Source organism: Prinia subflava, chromosome 17 (assembly GCF_021018805.1).
Source record: "Prinia subflava isolate CZ2003 ecotype Zambia chromosome 17, Cam_Psub_1.2, whole genome shotgun sequence".
Classification (NCBI taxonomy): Eukaryota; Metazoa; Chordata; class Aves; order Passeriformes; family Cisticolidae; genus Prinia; species Prinia subflava.
Window position 1 is genome coordinate 2,992,787 of NC_086263.1, and position 22,217 is coordinate 3,015,003.

Below are 22,217 nucleotides of genomic sequence, written 5' to 3' on the forward strand. Positions count from 1 at the left end.
TCCAGCAGAAGACAAAAAGGCATCTTCAAAACCGTGCAACAGATGGCTCCAACTTTGATTTGTATCAGACAATTTTAGAAGTAACAGAAGTTGGTGCCTTGGAACAGAAGAGATTCTAAGGGGAGGGTGGAGGCAGACAAGTGCAGATCCCCTGGAAGGGAGGGAGATGCACCTGCTTTGTAAGCTGGGAAAGGAGTTTAACTTTCACATGGCACAAAACCAATATCATCATTGATTTTTCCTCACCAGCATTATGAATTTTTTCTTCAGTCTGTGTGTTTCCGTTGAAGATCAGGTTGTAGAGACCAGGAATGGAGCAGCTGGTTTTGAGAGAGCCATTCCTTCAGTGGCAGCTCCATCCCTGTAAGATCCTCCTGTGCAGTCCAGCAGTTCCCTTGCTGGGCACTCGGTGCACTCAGTCCTGGACAGAGCTCATCAGCATGAAGTGCAGTCTGTTTTCTGGTGGTGACGAGTTTCTGTCTGAAATTGTCCACAATAAAAGTAATTTATGAAGTGGTTTTGTACTATTTTTGGAAGATTTCATCAAGAAAGAGTTGGAAAAGGTTCCCTTCAATCCCTGCGTGTCAGTAGCACCCATGGGTGTTTTTGGTGGCTGTGGAGTGGGCAGACTGGTAGTTGGTGGTGTAAGGCAAGTTCAGTAATGTTTTAGGGTTGGGTTTTTCCCACTGCATGCTCAGTACAAAGGTTATTTCAGATTTACCTTGTAGCTGCAATAGTTCCCAAGAGGGTTGGAGTAATCCTTTTTCAAACTGGATGGCTGTCTTTAATTTATTAACAATCTAGCACAAATTGTGTCCTAGGTAAGATTTACTGATGCTTTTCCCCCTGAGCTTTTGGAACCCAGGTGAATTACTTTGCAGCTGACTTTTCCTAGAGCAGTTGAGGTGCATGTATTTCTAAATGCTCTCAGGGAGGGCAAAATTAGATCAGTTTAGGTGCCTTACCTCCATTTCTATGTAGCATATTTGTATAGATAATTGGATTTCTTTTAGCCTCCAGGCTCAATTTCCTGGTCATTGTTATGCTTTTTGGGTTTTTTATAGACAATGGCAGCCTATTGATAATAATCCTTCCTCCAGGTCACTGGGGTGTGTTTGTTTGTATTAATTTCTGCTCAATGGAGCTGTGTTTGAGTCCTCAGAATACATATTTTACTTCCTTCTGAAAGCAAGTTGAGCAGCAAAAGTGTTTGAGGTGTGTTGATGGTGGCCATGCAACAAAAAGGTATTCAGAAGACTGTCACTGTCAAAACAAATTGCTTGTCAAATGTTTCTCTTTGTTGGCTTCTCAGCCTTTCATCATTTGCACTTTTCAAAAACATCCTTCAGTTTCTGAGTGTTTTACCAGGAATACACCCCCCCACAGTGTTTATAGAGATGCCTGCCAGTCTTTTTTCTTTGCCCTGAAAAAATATGAGGCAATTACTTCTTTGAAGGCATAAGATAAGGCTATGTTAAATTGGTTTGAATGAGGTTTTTTTGTAGTTTTTCTGAAGGTGGTATAGCCAGCTAGCAAATATTCTAATGAGGAGGCACATATAGTAACATATGTTACAGCAGACTTTGCATTTTTAGTAGCAGAGCTGACTAACTGAAGGAGTTTTAGCAAATTTAGCAAACGCTTCTGTTACAAAACCCAGAGTTACTGACAAACAAGGATTTGAATGTCCCTTTCTAACAAACAGTAGTTCTCCTGTGATAACATTTGTTTCCTCTGTCCCTCTTTCACTGGACTCCAGTGTTCTTGTACTTGTTTTGAAAAGCTTCCTTTCTGTAAGCCTGTGCTTTTCTATTCATTCACTCATTCCTTGAAACACCCCTCCTGTAATATCACCCCATTGTGTAATTTGTCATTTAGGTTCTCTAGGTCCTCTTTTTAATGTGACTGGCAGAAATCTGCTGTGTTTTGTATTAAATAATTGTCTGAGGTTTTCAGTTTGCCTCCCCTTTCCCATGTAGGATAGCATAAAGCTTTTATCAGATTCATTTTTCAGTACATTTATAAAGCTGTTTCTGGAAACGAGTTCTTTTTAAATCTTAATTGGGGGAAAATGTGGCAGCTAACTGTTAAAATGGAAGCAGATTTTTCTGATACAGAAGTGCTAACAGAGTCCTGCTCTGTACACCTGTTTAAAGAAGGGTTTAGGACTGTTTGCCTTCAAAGCTTTTTCAGCCTGCACTTCCTAAGTTGTGATTTCCTGGGGCTCAGAGAGGGGCAGAGAAGGACTTTGTGTGTGAGCTCTGAGCCTGGCCAGCCCTGAGCCTGCTGTGTGCATCCCTGCAGGAGCAGTGCTGGCTGTGTGTGCCAGGCCCTGCACTGAATCCTGCAACAATAAGCACTTGGCATCCTCTTTTCCTTAGTCTTGTGGGCATGGAAGCACTGGAACCAGCTGGGAGGAGCTGTGGGTCATTTGGTGCTGCATGGGAGGTTCTTTGGTGGAAATGGTAGTAGTAGTCTAGGCAGGAAACTGGGGTTTAGAATCTGCTCTAAATCAGGCTGCAACCTCTTCTGTTTCTCTTAAGGTAAGCTTGAATTAAAAAGTGCCATGGAAATCAGCTCCATAAATGCTGTGTATTGTGGGAAGACACATGGCAGCAGCCACTGCTAGTGCAAGGACTAAATCACCTTAGCCTGTTTTCTCCATGTTGTCATACAGCCTGCAATGTATCCCTGGAATTCACCTTCCATTAACTTTTGACTCTCCTCAACAGTTGTATTTCCTTTACAAGAGTTTAACCTTTAATGGTTCATCCTAGTTTTTAATATTATCTCTTTTTTTTCTTTTGTATTTTGTGTACTTGCCTCGTTTATTTTCTTTTGTTGTGTTTTGTTTTGTGTTTATGGCCATGTTCCCATTTCAGAGACCAATGTCCTCTAACTGATGAGCAATTGGTTTCAGGGTAAGACCAAACGTTCTAAACAATCACCTTTGTCTAGAATGGCTTTCTTTTCTCACCATCCTTTTAATTGTGCTTTTGTTTCTGGTTTCTGTTTTACACTGAATGATGAGAAAATTAAATGCTAAATCACAGTGTCTGTAGGAAATGTATTGCTAAAGGTTTGTGCCAGGATAATTACCAAGGTCCTACTAACATTTCTGTGCTTCCTGTAGGGGATCCAGAATGGGTCTGGCACTGTCCCTTCTGTGAGCTGGGACAAGCTGGGAGGCTCTGGGAGTGCAACAAGTATAGCCTTGGCATTGTAGTTATTCCAACAAGTCCTAAATCAAATTGTTTTCTGAGGAGAAATGATTTGAATGTACAGATCAGTGAGTAAACTATTTAATTCCAGGGAGAGCTCTTTAGAGGACCCAGGTTTGAGCAGGTTGTTGCTGCTTGTTCTTGGTGCCCCACTCAGCTAAATGGGATGATTACAAGAGTAGAGGGAGAAGTGCTTAACTCAGGGCCCCAGAAGGAAAAAATAATGCATCCCTAGTCCCTGCTTAACATAAACCTCACCAACATACTCAGATCCTGTTCTAAACTACTTCAAAGAAAAAAATCTTTATAAAAACCTTGCTTTGAATTCCTGTGGCATATAAAAAGTTACGATCCATTCTTGGGGGAAAAATAAATTCTTTGTTTGAATCCTCCCCCCTTCTTTTCAGTGTGCTGTTGCTGTGTTGTGCTCAGGAGAGGAGCAGTAGAATATTTTGGACAAATCAAAGCTTTTGTTTATTGTATATTCTTTCTGCCTGCTAAATTCCTTAGAACAGAAGAGGTTTGCTTCCCCCTGGAATTCACAATGCTCAGACTAATCTCATAAAAGGAGAAGGGTTATTGCCCAACTGCAAAACCTAATCTGTTTCTAACAAACTCTTGGGCTCTGAGAAGTCAGTGTTTTTAGGTCATCTTAACATACCCCAAAGATGGAAAAATGTGTATTGAAATATTCAAAGTAAAAGTGTTATTTTCTAAGGTCAGGTGATGAATTGAAGTAATGGGAATAACACATCTGCTGTTCCTCCAATTCCCTACTGTCCTGAGGCCTAAGAAATGTCAAAATTATGTAGAGCACTGGGGGTTAAACAAAACCAAACTGCAAAACTATAAATCCAGGCTGTCAGAGGAGGAGAATGGGGCTGGAGTCAAGGTGACTCTTAGGAGAGGCTGTGGTGATAGGAGGTGCACCTGTGTCAGGATTATCTGCCCCTGAGCATGTCCTCTGGCTGTAGTTCCAGTACTCTCCCAGATGGAGAATCTCCTGCTAGTGTGAAGATCCTGAGGACTTTCCAAAATCAGCCTTTTAATCTCTTCCTCCCCAAAGAGCCACATGCAAGGTAGCGCAGACAGGGCTGTTGGTGGCAAGAGCTCTCCTGGGAAACTGCTGAATTCCCACCTTTAGCACCACATTTATCTGTTAAAGGATCTGCTGGTGTAATTTCTTGTGGAAGTTATCAGAGTGATCAGTTTATCAGCTCCCAGGTATCCTTTGCCAAGGCTGGAGGAGGGAAGCATAACTAATTTTTACCAGGAAGCCGACATTTTCCAGTTTGCCCTCCTTCTCCCTTCGCCCCCCAAAACATATGCTCCTTTTGGATCCACTGCTCTTCCCATCTTCCTGGCTCCATGACGAGCCTATTAACAAGCAGCTGAACAGGGCAAAAAGAGGAGGAGAAGCTCACTGCTGTCATCATGATTTTTTTGTTTTTCTCTTTTGAATGTGATCTCCAGGCACTGTCAGTCCAGGTCCTGTTCCAGGTCACTTTGCCCATTCCTCCCAAACTTCCCAAGTTGTGCAGCCCAGTGGCTGAGGAGCATGGGCTCAGTGGCCCCAGGAGTCCCTGGCTAGTCTCTGCTTGCCCTTAGCTTGGAATAGAGCAGTCATGGATTTGGAAATTTGTACACAGCTGCTCCTTCCATAAACCAAACATAAGCAGCGTGCTGTGGTCAGGGTGACCTGTTTGTACAAGCCCCAGAGGCTTTGGCAGTTTGGACCTGTGTGGTCATTCATCTCCAGTATTTGTAAACAGAAGAAATTCCCTGTGTCCTTGAGTGCATTTGTCTTAATTTCTGTAGTAGTCCATGACTCAGAGGGAAGCAGGACTAAGGTATATTAATTGCTTCTCTGGGCATGGAGGGCTCACTTGTGGCCAAGAGATAAGGTGAACACAGCTCACACCCATGCCTGCCCTCCTCTCTGAGTGATACTGGGTTATCTGGGATACCTGCCTGCTGCAGGGGGATGGTCTGGCAGGGACACACATCCCTGAGTGTAAATACAGAAAATGAAATAAACATTTCATTCTTGACTCTCATCAGAAAGGGGTTTGAAATTCATTTGGTTAAATAGGAGCCTCTGAGAAATCAGATGAGAACTTGTTAATAACAAGCCTTGCACTGCTCCTATTCTGGAGCAACAAGTTTACTCTGGCATCTGAGGTCCTCTTCAGTGTGGGTTTGGGCTTCACTGTCCCAGGGGACACCCTGAGGAAAACAAGTGTTGGTAGAAACCAGACCAATGTTGCGAGGCCATGGGAGAGAGCAGTTGTGGAATTCCTCCCTTGTCACACTGGATTTTAGCTGTTTGTGCAGCAGTGGCTGTGTTTCACAGGGCAGACCCCTTGTAGGTGCTTGCCCTCCTGTCTCAGAGCTGCTGCCTTCCCCCACCAATCCAGAGCAGTCCAGTAACCCATGGCTGGGCTTTGGGAAGGGCCTGCCCTGTCATGAATGCAGTTTATCAAATGAGAAAGCCCAGGTGAGGCCAGGCAGCTCTTGGAAGGTGCCAGTGGTCTGCTGAGCACAGGCTGAGATCTGTTGAGGAACTTGGAATGTCACTGATGAGCTTTGGGAAAGGAAGGACAAGCATTGGCTGTGTTTCTTCTCATTGAATCAGCTCTTTCTTGCCTTCCCCTCTGCCATACTGAGTGGCTTAAAGATCTCTGTTGTGCTTGAGTGACAGGCTGTGTCAATTTGTAGTTGCTTAGTAAGTTCATTAACCTGCAGCTAAATCCAGGCAATGGCTAACTCCAGCTGTTTTTATATTTAAGCAAACTGCATCTAATCTTTTCAATGTATTTTGCTGAGCATGTAATTAAATGAGCATGACCCTGCAGTCTTGTTGTGAATGCTTCCTGTTTTATAATTGTGATGATCTGAGGGATGTAATTTAGGGGTCCTTAATTTTACATAATTGGTGGTGCTCCAGGTACAGCAATCTAGTCACAATTTACAATGGCTTAAAAACTGAGGAGTTAAATATATCTGTATTTGGAGGAATATTTTGGGGGTATGCTCTTTGAAAACTGTATTAACTTCTGTTTCTGCTCTTCAAGGTTTTCGGATGTCATCCTGGCAACAATTCTGGCTACCAAGTCAGACATGTGTGGCAAAAAGTTTGAACTGAAGATTGATAATGTTCGCTTTGTTGGCCATCCCACGTTGCTCCAGCACGCCCTCGGGCAGGTACGGTGTGAGATCCCCTCTGGGCACCTGCCTTCTTCACAGCAGCCTGGCTTTAGGAGGAAACCTGGAATTCAGGACGTGCATGTTACCTTTTGATCCTGGTTTTACTCCCTGACCTCCAAGCTTTTATTTAATTCTGAGTCAGTGGAGTGAGTGGCAACCTGAGGGAGCTGTCAGCGATCACAGAAACTCTTGTGGTTACTGTAGGGAGGCAGTGTGAGTAAAGAGAAGCAAAACTGGCACTCCAACTCAAAAAGCTGTTTCTCACTATTTTAGTTACTGCAAGTTAGATTTTAGCACCTCTAATTAGTGTGGCAGTTAAAAAAACCACCAAAAACCTTCACAAATGCTAAAAGCTGCGTCAGCCTTGTTTGGCTTTTAACTTTTCCTGGGGCTGAAGATCATCCACAAGTCTTAGATGGAATATGTAGGATATTGAAAGAGATCTAAAATTTTCTTGTGGACCAAGTCAGGCTGCTGTTTGTGTTGAGACCTTCTTCCATGGCCAATGTTTTAGGTGCTTAGAAGGAGAGCAGTTTGCCACCTGGGCTATGTAAAAGGCCCTGCTTAAATCCAGGAAAGAATTCATGCACTTCTGTGTTCCAAATACTCCCTGTCCTGCTCCCTGTTCCTGATCAACTGTAGGAATGACCTAGGCTTTGGTAATTTCTGAATCCAACACCGATCCCTGTCACTGAACTGCTTTGGTCTCATTTTTCATCAGATTTGCTAAGTCATTCCTTTTTTCAGGGGAAAAAGAAGTCTGCTTGCCAATTCTAGCCTGCTTTGTAGCTATAATTAGAGGTGGAAACAGCTTGTTGGTAACTGCTGCTTGATATTTAGAGGACCAGGCTGCTTTAATCCCAGCGAGGAGCTGGCCTAAAGCATCAGAAGATGCTACTTTGGGAACTCAGTTGTGAGTCTACAGGAAATGTCACGGAGGATCACCAAGACTCAGTGCTGAAAAGGTTAAACTATCTTGGAGGACAGGATTCAAGTGTGCCCAGGCTGTGCAAATCCATCAGCAGCCCCAGACAAGACAAGAGGTGAACCAGGCCCAGGGTGTGTGTTGGGACCCCAGCCAGGAGCAGCAGGAGACAGGACAAGGGTGGGATGTGCTTGGCCAAGGGTCTGTCCAGGAGACAGGCACAGATCCAAGGTCCCTCCTGGGGACAAGCACAGCTCCAGGCCCTGGGCTGAGCTTTACTGGGGCTCCCAGGTCATGGACTGGGTGTGTGTGTGTGTGGGAACCCAGCTGGGACTGCCCAGGGCCATTAAAACCTTTTGGTGCCCTCAAGGCTCTGACAGCAGTGCCCTGTTCTCCCTCAGATCATTTTCCTTTATTTTACTAATCTTGTCTGAAAGGCCCAGCTCCCTAAATGTGCTGTAAACGAGGTTGAAAATTTGTATTTGCTTTTTTTCACCACTTATTATTGTACATTCTTTCCAGTCAGTTTAATCCTAATTGCATAAAATGTCACTTCATTTCCATTTGTCTCAAAATTGCATTTGGGCAAATAAAGTTATAAAGAGCTGTAAACACTTTTTTTGTTACTTCTGAAGGATCTTCTTTTTGGGTGTGTCTTATCACCCCAGGAGGCACCCCAGAACTTTCTAGAGGCCAGAATCTTCTAGATGTGGCAGCTGTCTCTGCTGGTTTGTGTCAGTCTAAATCTGGGACCCTCCTGCAGTTAGGAGGAAGCCAGATGGAGCTGCTTTTCCACGAGCTCAGGCAGTGTCTGGAGTAACCCAGCAGCCTCTGCTTTGCGTTTCCTCTGAGTTCATACTGCAGTAAATGAATCCACAGGACAGCTCAGCAAATTCTTACTCTGATGAGATTCAGGAATTACAAGAGCACAAACATTTAGTCCTGTGTGCCGGATTGCTTTTTATGTAGCAATGTTCTGAATTCTTCAAATTCCTTCAGCATTTTCTTTTCCAGCTCAGTCCTCTTTTTTTTCTGGACATGAGGCGATATGAAATCTAGCCTGCATCCCAACTGATGTTAGTGATGGTCGTTTCTCTGATTTTAAGAAAGGAACAGGATCAGTCCTTACACTTGGAAATTCACAAGATGTCCTGGAACCTGTAACTCCAGAGCAGATAAACACAGTGAACTGCCTTTGCTATTCTCCCATCACTGCCTTTTTGACAGAATGTAATTTTCACTTTAGGAAAAAAAACCCAACCCAAACCAAAACCAACAGAAATATGTATCACCTCTTGGTTTTCTAAATTTTGAGAGTCCTGAATGAAAGCAGTCAGATTTTGGAGTTCAGTAGTTCAAGCAGGTCACTGCTGGTGCTTGGAACCTGTGAGGAAGGGCAGATGCTGCTCTGTGTCTGCCCTGGCTCAGGTGCTGCACATACTTTGGGTAGAGACCAGCTCTTGTTTAGCCTGGCAGGTTCCAGCTGTTTGCACTTGGGGTTGGGTGGGCGTTGAGCAGGGAGCTGCAGGGGAGCTGGGAATGTCCTCTGCATTTTGTGCCCCCTTTGGAGTTCTTGGTCTGGCTGTTCAAATTCCACTTGTTTGTCTCAGCTTCAGCTGTTTCTTCTCACTGGAAAGTTTGAATTTGCCTTAGGGATGGAGCTCTCTGCTACAAAGAGAATAGAGGGGCTGGATAATGTGTTTGAAATTCTACAGTAAGGGAAAAATCAAACCTTTTATTTTAGTACTGCTGTTCTAAAGCATATTTTGTCTGATAAAAGCAGCAGCTTGTAACAGGATGCAACTTGAATGGGGATTTTAGGAAAGGAAGGAATAGGTGTGGCCTGAGATGAGAAATCTGGAGAGTTCTTCTGACAGTTGTGCTAAAAAATTTAAACCTAAGGTCCCTAATGATGCTCAATGTAATAAGAAGGGTACTAATTAAGAGTGCTGTCTTAACTGACACTCATTTCTGTGCTTGTGACCAAAAGGCTTTGGTTGAAGTCTTCACAGCTGCTCAGCAAAGGCAGTGTTGTAGAGTAACTGTGACACTCCAATAAAAAACTAAATCATAGTTCTATTTTTTGGAAGTCATATTTGGTGTTATAAATGAATTTGTCTGCTCTCTTTTCTCAGCTTGTTATTTAACTGGGGCCTTTTTATTTAGTTTTTTAAAATTACTTTCCCTTTGTTACTGTCTCCAACTGACACTAGCCAATGGGATTTTCTAAAAAATATTTTTCAGGTATCCAAAACTGACCCCTCACCAAAGAGAGAGATGCCCACCATGATTCTGTTCAACGTGGTGTTTGCACTAAGGGTAAGGACTGTCTCCTTTCCATCTGACAGTGGGATGTGCTGTGGATGCATGAGGGAATGCAGTAGGCTCACACTCCAGGCTTGTTTTATGATTAATGGGCAGTGTTTGAAAGCTGCCTCCTCTCAGCAGTGAGGTCACTGTGAAGGGAAAGTGCCAGGGAGCAGCAGCTGAGCAGCTAAATGGGAAGAAGGTACAAGTGGAGAATAAAGAGGTTTCAATGCTCAGCAAAAACCTGGAACAAATACGTAGTTTCTGCCTGGAATTTTTTTCAGGCTTCCTCTATTAACTAGATACTGGTGTTAAGGGATCCTGGCTTGGCTAATTAGGTCTGTAAAGCCCTAGAAATTTCATTATGGTCAAGCATTACTTGATTTCTGAGCTCTGGCTTTCTTTTCCCAGTCTACAAGTTGTTTAAAAATAAAAGAGGGAACTGGAATAGTTGTCTTTATGGAAATAGTTGATTTTTGCTTGACTGGATGTAATGTCATGATTTAAAAACCTCCAGCCCCTGCTTGTGAAAGGAACTTAATTTTTTTTCTAGCACTAGTACTTTTCTTACCACTGGCTTTGCAGTGCTGACATGGATATGGCCCCAGCCTGCATGGCTTGTCCTCAGACGAGGAGCAAGGTTTCACACAAGACAATTACCTGAATCAAGCAATAAATTGTTTACAGAGCTCTGCTGGGAATCCAGTGTTCCTGTGCTTGAGGACACTCTTGGATCAGGGAGTGCTGAATTTGCAATGGAGGAGTTGATTTTAGATTTCATGTGTTAAGAGATGTTGTTTTGGTGAATTGTTAAAGCCTTGTGCTTTGTTTGCAGGGAGGTGTGTGTAGATGCAACTTCTATCACACAGATTGATGCACACTTTTTTCATCAGAAAAAGTGTTGAAACCAATGCTCTTTCATTCACAGTGAAGACTAGCCCACATTTTTCTGGAACCTAATTTCTAGTGCTTCTAGGAAAACTCTCTTTCTTTGCCCTTCAGCCATGTGATGATACTGATGTAATTGTGTGTGTGATGCAGCACTGAATCCATTTGGCAAATGAGACACTCTTAGTTCCCTGACAGGGAGCAGTCAGGCTTCTGGAAAGTGTTGGGCAAGAGGCAAGTGGAGTTTTTTTGCTAGGATGGAGCAGTGCAGTGCAGGAGGTGGGTGGAGGCCCTCAGAGATAAAGATGAGTGTCCATCTGCAGGGGGCAGACAGAGCAGGCAAAGGCCCAAGTGTGATAATCAGCCCTGATCCTGCTGTGTTTGAGCTGCAGGGCTACAACGTGGCGTGACTCAGCAAGAACAGTGGAGTCAAAAAAACGATGAGTCATGGTTTGCTGGTTTCTGTGCCAAGTGGTCACTTGCCAGAACTTTAAATTCCTTTAAATGTCTTAACAAACATGAAGTAGCTGCTGACTCATGCTGGAGCTACTGAATTCCCCCTCACCCCTCTTGGCTGCTGTACTGATGTGATAGATTTTTCCAGCACTTTCTTTATGGGACTTTCATAAATGCAGTGTTAGTAATGAGCCATATTTGTGAATTTTTTGGGAGTGTAGGTGTGACTTAATTCAGATTTGGGATGAAAATGTTGGTCATGAGCTGGTAATTGTTACCTTGTACGACAAACACCAGTGTGGCATCGTGGAGTGAGTGACACATGTTAGAGGCACTGCAGCCCTTGTGCTGCCAGTGAGTTTAACCTGAACACTGGGATATTCTGCCTTTTCAAATAGCTTGACACTTTTTTGTCTAGCTGTGTGGAGTTCTTTGCTCTCTGCTAGTAGACTGCCCATTAACAACTGGATAAACAAACCAGGTAGCAGTATCCTGCTCCAGGTGTGGTGTTCCTTCCATGCACATAGACAAGCTTAGAAATCCCAATTACATTTGGACATCCCTGCTTGGTTGCTGGTAGAGAAACCCCTGTTCTTTTCCCAGTCGAGAGGCTGATTTTTGGTACCATGGAAAGCCCTTTGCCCGTTCCCCATGCTCACTGCAGCTCCGTGTGCCCGTGGCTCAGTGTGTGTCCCCGCAGGCCAACGCAGACCCGTCGGTGATCAGCTGCCTGCACAACCTGTCGCGCAGGATCGCCATCGTCCTGCAGCACGAGGAGCGCCGCTGCCAGTACCTCACCAGGGAGGCCAAGCTCATCCTGGCCATCCAGGACGAGGTGTCTGCCATGGCAGAGGGTGAGTGCTTCCAGCAGCAGTGGCTCTGTCCAGGAGCGCTCCCTCGGACAGGTGCTGACTGTGCCTTCTTGCTTCTCTTGTGCCCGGGACCGTTGTGAACAGGTTTTGGTGCTCTGTAGCATTCTGACAGCTTTTCCCTGCATTTTGCTTCAGCCAAGTCCACTATCCCTATGCAGAGATGTGAGTTTTAAAGGTGAAAAAGAGTTTCTTTGATAGTTAAGGTCAACACAATCCCTGGAGGCTGTGCACTGAGCCATCATGTTTGCCTCTCCCTGTCAGGCTGACATGGAAGAGCTCCTGTGTGGCCTGCTTCACTCAACCCAGAGCAAGTTTTGCATGCTTTAATGCTGTCTGCTGAGTCACCAGCCTCCCTGTGCTCTTACATGCTGTTACCTGGCTAGCAAACAGTTACAGAGCATTTTTATAGATTGTACTTGGAAAATGTACTCTTACAACATGCACTATTTAAGGTGAACTCTGACAGTGATGCATCATCTTGCTGCAAGCATTAAAAATTAAAGCTAACATCTAGAAAAACAAAGCATTTAAAGTCATCATCTGTCAAATTTGGTTACATGTGCTTAACTGAGTTGGGGTTTAGCAGAAGTTGGCAATAATTCACTATTATTATCTTAAAGTTAACTCGAGTTATTGTAAAAGCTTTGAAAGATAATTTTAGATTAAAATGATACAAATTTTGTCCCTAAGATACAGGTTGATACCCAGTGGGGAAGAGGAAACTCTTTGCTTTGAAATCAGTTATTTGCTTTCTTGTTTTCAATCTTTCCATAGCCACAGAAGGGCCCCAGTCACCTTTTCATCACATCCTACCCAAGTGCAAACTGGCCAGAGATCTCAAAGAGACATATGACAGGTAAGGAGGATTTTAGTCCTAGCTCACAGTATGCTGTTTCTCACTGAAATCTCTTGGCTTTGTTCCTAAGGATATTATACACTTCCTCATGCTGTTAATCATTGGGACCTGGGTTTTAAACCAGGCAGAGCAATGTGAAGCCTGATAGGTGAAATGTTTGCAGAACTGCTACCCTAATCATTACCTTGGTTTGTCTTTGGTATCTTGTTCTTAAAAGTTGATGATGTCTGCCACAGCTTTAAGAATGTTTTTTTTTTCTTCTTTAGCACAGGGGCACCTAATAACAAGTGAACTGTTGAACTGACAAATGTCATAATAGGGATATCACAACACTGGGGAAGTGCTCTAAACCTGCAGCTAAGGGGAAAGAGCTGCAGGAGCTCTGATGGCAAGTCAGGTACTGCCCTGACCCTGTTTGTGCATGTCTGGACAGCAAATTTGAATGAGATGCTGAGACTTCCAGCAGAATGGAAAGTGTTACATGCTGTTTCTTGACTGGATTAGAAGTTCTGGCAAAGGTTTCAAAGCAGTGTGGGGCTGGTGTTGAACCTGAGCAGGAGCCCGTGCCTCAGTGCTGCCTCGCGGGGCTCAGAGGCTCCTGCAGGCAGGAAATGTGCCTGGGGAAAGGCCTGGACAGAGGGACACAGGACCTCTGTATGGGGGGGAGATGCCCCTTGCTTGGGGTGTTTGTCAGGGATTCAGGGAATCAGGCTGGAGTTCCTCAGGGAAGCCTTTATGCTCCCTGGATTGTGGCTTCCAGTGATCCACAAAGGGGATCAGAGCCCAGTAAGGCACTGGGAGCCTAAATAATGTAATGGTTGCAAAGAGCATCAGAAAACTTCTGCTAAGCTGCTCTTTGTGTTCAAGAGCTGTGAATTTTGTCTTGTTTGAAGGAATGTGGTACAAGGTTCCACACACCTTGCACAAAACCTGTACTGAATTTTAAGTACGGCAGTTTTTATGCAGCCTGTAATTCTAATATTGCAATTATATTTTTCTGTTCCTCTAGGGCTGTGTATTTATGACTGGGCAAACCCTGATCATGGTTCCAAACATTTTAGGGACACAGTGACATCTTGTGGCATTTAGCTGTGACTGTAGCAACACAGAGCCTGAGCTCATGGACTGTGCTGATATGAGCCTTCCCAGATATGAGGAATAGACAGGCCATGGAGAAATACACTTTGGTGCTGCCCCCAGCTGTCAAACAAGGCAGTTTCTCCCTCATTTAGACATTGTGAGTGGGGAAGAAATGGTGCAAGTTGGATTTTGACACTTTGTATGACACTGTCAAAAGCAAATATAAGAAATAAGGTGTTGGGAAAAATCTGAAGTGCCTGTGTGCTTGGTTGGAAAGTTGTTCTTGAAAAGGAGCTGACAGTGTTGTTGGGTGATAAGGAAATGTTCTGCAGGGTTTTTCTATTAATACTTCATATGAGAGCATAGGAAATATGCTTGTTATACCTGCAGTCAGATCAGTTGTGAGGAGTTGCAGCACTTTGCCAGGCAGGCATAGATTTAAAATTATTTTTTAGTAAGGTAGAAGAAGGGCTCTAAAAATACAATTTTTTCTGCAAGTCCAGGATGAATTAATTATTCCTGTGTGGCAGCTGCTCTGCAGTGAAGTCTGTGTGGTCTTCTGTGAAGTGAGGGTTAGTCATAAGTGACATGGGGTTACAAAAAAAAAGCAGATAGACAAGAATGCATAAAATAAGTCTGTCTGTAAGATAGGCACCAATCCTGCTCACAGCTGTAGAACTCTGGCTGTAATGAATATTTTATCCAGTTTGGACACCACATTTCAAGAGGGATTTAGGCCACCTAGAGAGTGTGGAGGAGTGTGAATGACCTCAGAGGGAAGATGGAAAGATTTGCTCTGTTGCTTTTAAAGGAGAAAGGACTGCTGGAAGGATAAACCTTCAGATGCATGCAGTGACAATGTGCTGTTCTAAATTTACAGACTTTGGCATAGCCTTTGGCTGTAGGAGAGCAGCCACTGGAGTGGAGAGAGCACTTTGAATTGCAGATAGAGCCCAGCTCTCTGAGATTTGCTCCAACCAGCATTTCCAAGTGCCTGCTGATTTCTGCAATTCCAATTTCCAGGGTTGCACCAGAGGTGCTGTCGAGCCCTTGGCTTCCTGTAGATGGTGCTGAGGTATTTCAGGCAAGACCCAACAAGTCCCTGAGCAAGTTGGTTTGTGCAGAACCACCAGAAGAGGAATATTCCTGTCATTCAAAGTGTTCCATGGTTTTGAATGAGCTGCCTGTGTTCTGCAAGGCAGGATCAGTACTCAGGATACCTTGACTGGAAATGGAGTGCTATTACACTGACAGCTCAGAGGCTTTCAGCATCTACTTCCTGGGACATTTCATCTCTAGTGGAGACAACTAGAATGTTTCTTTTTGATTAATTCAGAAAACTGAGAGTCTTCATTCATCTTGTCCCCAAACTGAAGCATTGGTGTGGAACAGAAGGCAATGGTTTGTAGGCCTGAGAAAGTTTTCAGGACTTCCAGTGCTGAAAAACTGAAAAACTTACTGGTGTTACAATATGTGTCTCTTTTAAGGAGCTTTCACACAGTTTTATCTGCAACTGCAGATAATATGTGAGCTTGATACTTATTAACTGCCTGTCTGGTTCTAGCAAACTTCTCTTAGCTTTGCATTGGAATAAAAGTGAAAGGATGGAGAGGTTTTTGGGTAGGTTTAAATTGTTTGTTTCTTCTTTTTATTACAGGAAGAGCCTTTATAAATTTTTAGCCTACTGGGACTTGACCTGAGTGGTAGATCTAGCCCATATCAGCAGCTCAGGGAATAATTCTGTGAGACTTAATGAATTATTAGATGTGATTTCTGTGGTTGTGCTGTAAACTATAGTCCAACTACAGTTATTTATCAAAAGACAGCCCTTTGTCCTTTGTAAGGAAATGTGAAATAATTTCAAAGCTCTGAGTAGTCACAACCTCTAGGTAAAACAAATTCCAAAGCTACAAGCTCACCTCCACCACACTCACAAACATGGGGTTAATTTCTGATATAATCAGGATAGATGTGATATGAGGTGTGTACATGTAAAAATTCGTAACTCTTTTATAAACGTGAAGTGGGATTTCTTTGTTTTGCCAATAGTTATGGAAAAGGCTGCAGTTCTGGGAGATACTGGCAAACTTGCAGGTTCCCATTTTGGGGCAGTAGCTCACAGTTCAGGACACAGCAGAATAGAGCAAAGGAGCAGTGATAGTCCCTGAAATATTCCCCAGCTTCCTGCAGCTCTGGAGGGGTTTCTGTACACTCAGCAGCTTTCAGCTGATCTCACTTCCCGGAATTAGCCCACAATCCTGGGAGCCAGAGTAAATATTTAACAGCCACAGCATCCTCTGATAAGGAGCTCCATGGCTTAACTACTTTCTGTGTTTCTTTCTATTTCTTCTGAACTTTGCTCCTTCTTGTATCATGAGATATCTCGTGGGCCTTTTGATGGAGAGACATTAAACAGCTTTTTCCTGTTTGCCTCTCCCTGTCTCAATTTTAAACTCTGTTATCTGATCATTCTTGCCTATGTATCCCCCAGATTGCTCATCAGGTACTATCAAACCAGAGATTAAAAAAAGAAAGACTTGAAATGAAGTTTTTATGGAATAAAATGTCTTGGAGAGTTTAATGTCTTATTGCCTGAATCTTTGTGCCTGTATTGGGGACATTATTTAACTGTGCTGTCTGGCAGTTGCAAGTGTTGCTGCTGGAGGGTGTAGCTTGTTCCTTGTCAAATTACAGGCACTTAAATTATTTTCCATCCAAGTAGGGGCAGGTGAAGGAGAAATTGTGTGCATAAAGCTATAATGAAGGCTGGAAATTGTACAGCTGAATGCAAATGCAGAAGAATGAAATTAAGATCCAGATCAGAACTGAAAATCTGGTTTTCTTGTTGTCTTTAATTCTAGGCTCTTGTTGTATAGTGCACTGTAGACAAAATTGTACTGGGGAGAGTGTAATTATGTAATTAAAGCTTTTTTTTAAAGCCTTAGTGCACTTGGACCAAAGAAAGAAATGAACCAACTGGATGTTTGTCTGAATGTTAAACTCTGCAGGGAAAATGTCCCTGCGAATGTTTCATGCTTTCCTGTATCTCTGCTGCTCTTGGGTAATCTGTTTTTACAACCCCAAGAGCTTTCAGGTGGTCTCTGAACTCGCTTGTCCCATTCCTCTATTGCCATGTTTCCCCTGGTGAGGATTTGGCCTGGGATGATGTGGATAACCACAGCTTTAGCCCTTTTCCCTGAGGTATTTTGAGGGAATCCAGCTCTATCAGTCAGTTGTTTTGTGGTGGGATAAGCAGTGTTACTGGAGCTGCAGCATTTAATGAACTGAAGCAGAGGTGTTTGTGCTTTGCATGTTCCTTCAGGGCTGGGAGCCTCTGAGCACATGAGAGCTGGTGGGGCCAGAGAGGCTCTGCATTCACCCGCTCAGCTCCTTTTAAAAAGAGGGAAACACACAGTATCTGCTCCATTTGCAGCTTGAAAAATCGGCATTTTCCAGAGTTTAATGTGTGATTTGAGAACAAAACCTTTTGAAAAGCGCTGTCTGCAGTGAGATGTTCCCCAATGAGTCTGATCATGTCCGAGGCGGGAGGGGATGGTGTTTGCTCCCTCACCACTCTGTTGTGGTTTGGTGAGTAGTTGCACCAGCAGCCAAAGCTACCCAATGTTGTTGTTTAAAGCTGCAATTTCAGCTCTCTCCAAACTCTACACAGCCACATGAGCTTGAAAAAGAGCATGCTAGGTAGTGACCTGCATATATATAAATCTGGAACCTATAAATGGTTAAATCACTACGTAAAGACTTTTCCAAGATGTATATTTAATCCTGGTCTATCCCTGGCATGTTTTTTTAATCTGTTTTGTGTAAAGGGGGAAATCTGTGGCAGTTATTGACACAAAAGTCAAATTGTGAGTCTCAACACACTTGGAATGTAAAATTCAGGCTGGAATTTTCAGAGTGCAGACTTTGAAATTTGATTATAAGCCAAAAAGCATTGTTTGGGAAGAAAGTTTAAAATTGAAGGGCATTGAGAAATTCAGTTTTCTGGTGTAGACAAGATTAGCTGTTGCTTGAAGACTGATCAGCAAGTTTGTGTTCCTAACTCATGAAGAGGTGTGGTGGGCCTTGCTGCTTCCTCCCAGCACAGCTGTTCCTGGGCCAGCATTCCCTGCCCTTGGAATGGGAATATTGTGAGGGTTTGCAGGGTGGTGCTGGCTTAGCTCCTTATGGTACATTACCCATTTTAAGTAAACGTAGTTCCCTCCTGAGGTGTATTCCACCTCTTGTCTAGATCTGCAGACTTCTGTAAAAGCACCTGAATGATGTTCCTGGCTCTAATCTCCAGCTTTTCTGGGTTTTTTTCAGTAAAAAAGGCTTATTGTTGCTTTCAGGCTGAATGCCACGGTCAGATTTATTATCTTTATTATTCCTGAGACATCCATCACTTCCACTCCAGTCCTGTTGTCTGGAGTCAGCTTAAGGGCTTAGCTCAGACCCTGTGGTTTCCTAGAACGAAGAAACCACGTAACAGGCACGTTTGTGATATTGTGTGACAAACAGGAACAGGTTAGTAAGAAAACAAACAACCTAAGCAGAACCAAAGGAGGCTGATATTGTGGAAATGGGCTGCTGGGAACAGCCCTTGCCCAGTACAGACATCCTCTTTTCTCTTTTCTTGGAGAGGAAGATGGAAATTGGAGGTGAAAACAGTGTGCCCAGTTCATCTCTGCCCTTTGCAGGTTTGGCCTAGAGAATTTTCCTTTGCCTTGCAGTAGGTTTTGAATAATCTTCTTTAACTTGAGACACTGCTGCAATGTTAAGAGCAGAGGGAGCGGAAGGTCAGTGGTGAAGCCTTTCAAATCCCCCTCAAAATGCTGTAGGGGATGGTGCTCTGTAAGTCCAAGGAGGCCCTTGCTGTTAGGAGTCAGCTGGTCCTCAGCCAGCCTGGGAACAGACAGGGTGCATTCAGCTTTTGTCCTGATCTGATTTCTGTGCAGGGGTGACCCTGGAGCACTGTTTTTATTTGTGATACAGGGTAAATGCTGTATGGATTCATTGCCTTCCTCTTTTAGTCTCTGCACGACAGGGGTGGTTCGTTTACACATCAACAACTGGCTGGAAGTGAGTTTCTGCCTTCCTCACAAAATCCACTATGTTGCCACCAACTTCATACCCCCAGAAGCCATCGAGAGAAGTCTGAAATCTATCAGGTAAGAGCAAGCTCTGCCCCTCAGAGCGTGGCCAGGCCTTGCTCCTGTTCCAGGGGTGGTGCTGCAGATGTGTGAGGTGGCACAGGCAGGGCAAGGTGTGACTGGGCTGTGGAGGAGAGGGGCCCTGGGCTCAGGCTGGAGCTGCTGCTGTGGCTCTGTGCTGCTGCTGTGGCTCTGTGCTGCTGCTGTGGCTCTGTGCTGCTGCTGTGGCTCTGTGCTGCTGCTGTGGCTCTGTGCTGCTGCTGGGTTCATGGGGGGATGCCACAGCCTTGGTGTTCACTTTAGATGGTTGTACTGAGGGGATGCTGCAAGAGTGGCCTGCACTGTTTGCAGCCAGGAATTGTGTGTTCATTTTAATCTGTTGACCCAGAAGGAATTCTGCTTTTGGAAGAAAGAGAGCCCAGGTCCTGTGATTCCTTATTTCCTGTGTTTGTTTACCTGCAAAAATAACTAACTTCTGCTTTCTTCCTTTCTTCTGCTCCATTCTGTATTTCAGTAATGCAGATGAGCAGTTTTTAGACTTGTTCTCAATTGTGTGCCAATCCAGTGCAGTCTTTTTTCCTTGTCGCTGGGGTATCCAGTTACCATATAGCCCTCTGTCTGCTTTTTACAGGGAGTGTCTTATGCTGTGACATAAAAATAAACTTATTTTGAACCCAGTTAGAGCAAAAGGATGATATTAGAAATTCCTTTTTTACCATTACATTGACCCCAGGTATCGTGGTGTGGGAATAACAAAGCCTTCAGGAAAAGCTGCAGTTTACTGTGCAAATGTATTCTATTTTTCTGCAGGCCTTACCATGCCTTATTACTTTTAAATGATGAGAAGTCACTGCTTAATGAGCTCCCGTTGGACTGCTCTCCTGCCCTGGTGAGAGTAATTAAAACTACCTCTGCTGTGAAGAATTTGCAGCAACTGGCTCAAGATGCTGACTTGGCACTGCTGCAGGTACGGGGAGCTGTCAGCAGCTGCTGAGAGCCTTTTAAATTCCTGTGTGCCCCTGGGCAGCTCCCTCGGTGTGAGCAGAGAGCAGAGATAAAGTACCAGCCCTGGAGCCTGGGGAAAGGCTGGAGAAACAAAGGGCAGGGGTGCAGGGGCAGTGCTGGGCAGCCCTGCAGCCACATCCTGGGGGTCTCTGGTCCTCACCACTGCTCAGGACAAGTCCATTAAAACAGGCTGATGAAAAACTTCTCTTCAGCCTGTGAGTGCCCCCAGGGCTGCCTCCCACAGCCTCTCTGTCCAGCACCTGACCAGCATCAGAGTGAAAGCTTTCCTCATATCTAATGGGAATTTCCCATTGTTCTCCTTGAGGCATGCTGCCTCAGGAGCTGTCCCTGTGTCCCTCTGAGGAGAGGGGCTCTGTCTTCACTGTGCCTCCTGTTTGGTAGATAAAACCAGGGCAAATTGTGCTCCTGACTGACACCACAGGGCCTGTCTTGGTCCTGCCACGTTGATGTCTACATGCAAATGGAGCACCCAAAATGCAAGGGAATGTTTACAGCTGCCGTGGTCAAATATGTTGTTTCTCCTGGAGCTGCCAAGATCTTTTCTACCAAAGATTTGTGAATGCTTGTACAAACCTTCCCATGCATTTCCCTTAGTCCATTGGTGCACAGACTTGGAAGTCATGGGAAGAAGATTTAGTTTAGGCTTGGGCAAAGATTTTGAGCCTCCCCAAGTCTCCCCAAGCCAGCAGCTCTTCCCAAATGCCTTTCCAGTAGTGACAGCCAGCTCTCAAATCTGAACTGCTGAGGTGATGTGATGAGCCCTTGGAAAGGGAAGTTTGTGCCGGTGGAGGGATGAGACTCTGGCACTCACATGAGTTGTGAGGCCCCAGAGAGACCCCTGTGGATGCCTGTGATCATTTGGGATGATTGTATGAGATGATTCCAGGGAGGGAAGGGCCACCCCGTGCTCCTGAGGGTCGATCCAGACCCAGGGACACAGCCTGTGCTCTGTGTGATGGGAAGCACAGCTCATCCTCACATGTTCTCCTGTTCAGAGGTCAGTGCCTCCTCTTGTTCCAAGGGAAAGGTCCTGCTTTGTAATAACACTCCAGGTCTGCCTGCAGTGCTCTGTGGTGTTACTTGGCTATGGGATGAACTCTGGAAATTCCCTACTGCTTCTGTAGTTTTGTTCTCCACAAAAAAGCACAGTTAAATGCATCTAATGATACAGGCTGGGTTTTGTGTCTTGTAGACACTATTTATGTGGCTTTTCCAGAGCCACTAGCAACCACTGACTTGTTTAACACATTAAAATACTTTGTGTAGCTCATTACTGAAATACCTTGGTGCAGTAAAAAGGCAGTGTTGGTTTCCTTTATGTTTCTGTCGTAGCAGGAGCTGATTCTTTTGTTTTATTTTTCACATATTTTATTTTTCATATATAACACAATACACTTTGTGCATAAAGGAAAATAGTTTTTGGGGGCATGAAAAGGAACTGAACTTTTATAGATACAGTTTGAAGGAATTCCTTTGAGGCAGGAAATACTAAGTTGCTTAGAAATGTGAAGCAAATCTCTGGAAATTCATAACCTTGTCAAATGCTTTTTGATCTGCCACATGTTGTATTAAACCATGAATTTATTCTGAAGGCAGAGTGAAAGGATGGAACATTTTTCTTTCATTTCAGCTCAAACAAGGCTTTTTTGTTGCTGTATGGAACGTTTGCTGAGAGTTTGTATATTGATTTTTCTCTCCTAATTTTTCCCTGTTTTTTCAATACAGGTTTTCCAGCTTGCAGCACATCTTGTTTACTGGGGCAAAGCAATTATTATTTATCCTCTTTGTGAAAACAATGTCTACATGCTTTCTCCAAATGCCAGTGTCTGCCTGTAAGTAGAAGAGAAATGTGCTGGTGGCAGCACAGGGCTGAGGAGTGCAAATGCACTTTTCTTCCCTGGCTGATACAGAGTGGGATCTTTCTTCATGGGTTTATTGAGACTGCAAAACACAAAGCATTGCATGAGCCTGAACTTGCACAGCCGTGTGGGCAGGGAGGAGCAGCAGAGCAGATCAATATTCCTCTGTGGTGGTGGTGGCCCTGGAAGCAGTATTTACCTGTGGAGCTGCTGTCAGGGTTTTTAGTAGTCCTGCTCACTGAATGTCCAATATGGGAACATTCACAAACCAAAATACTTTATGATTAAGTTAAGTGAGTGGTTTATAGGGCTCTGTGTGTAGCTGGCACACCTGACACGAATCAAAAGCAGCAGAAGTTGCCACTGTGTT

At 44.2% G+C, this 22,217-nt stretch overlaps 1 protein-coding gene across 2 annotated transcripts in view; it reads left to right on the top strand.

Annotated features, from left to right (window-relative positions):
• Nucleotides 1–22,217, top strand: part of NPRL3 (NPR3 like, GATOR1 complex subunit) — a 41,320-nt gene that overhangs the window by 3,761 nt on the left and 15,342 nt on the right. Inside the window, exons 3-10 of one of the 2 annotated variants that reach the window (XM_063414823.1) lie at nt 2,883–2,921; nt 6,296–6,425; nt 9,598–9,672; nt 11,705–11,858; nt 12,651–12,732; nt 18,843–18,980; nt 19,773–19,929; nt 21,714–21,820. In XM_063414823.1, the coding sequence (XP_063270893.1) occupies nt 2,883–2,921; nt 6,296–6,425; nt 9,598–9,672; nt 11,705–11,858; nt 12,651–12,732; nt 18,843–18,980; nt 19,773–19,929; nt 21,714–21,820 (882 nt within the window). The remainder of the gene's footprint in view (nt 1–2,882; nt 2,922–6,295; nt 6,426–9,597; nt 9,673–11,704; nt 11,859–12,650; nt 12,733–18,842; nt 18,981–19,772; nt 19,930–21,713; nt 21,821–22,217) is intronic. The other variant, XM_063414824.1, reaches the window with a different exon arrangement.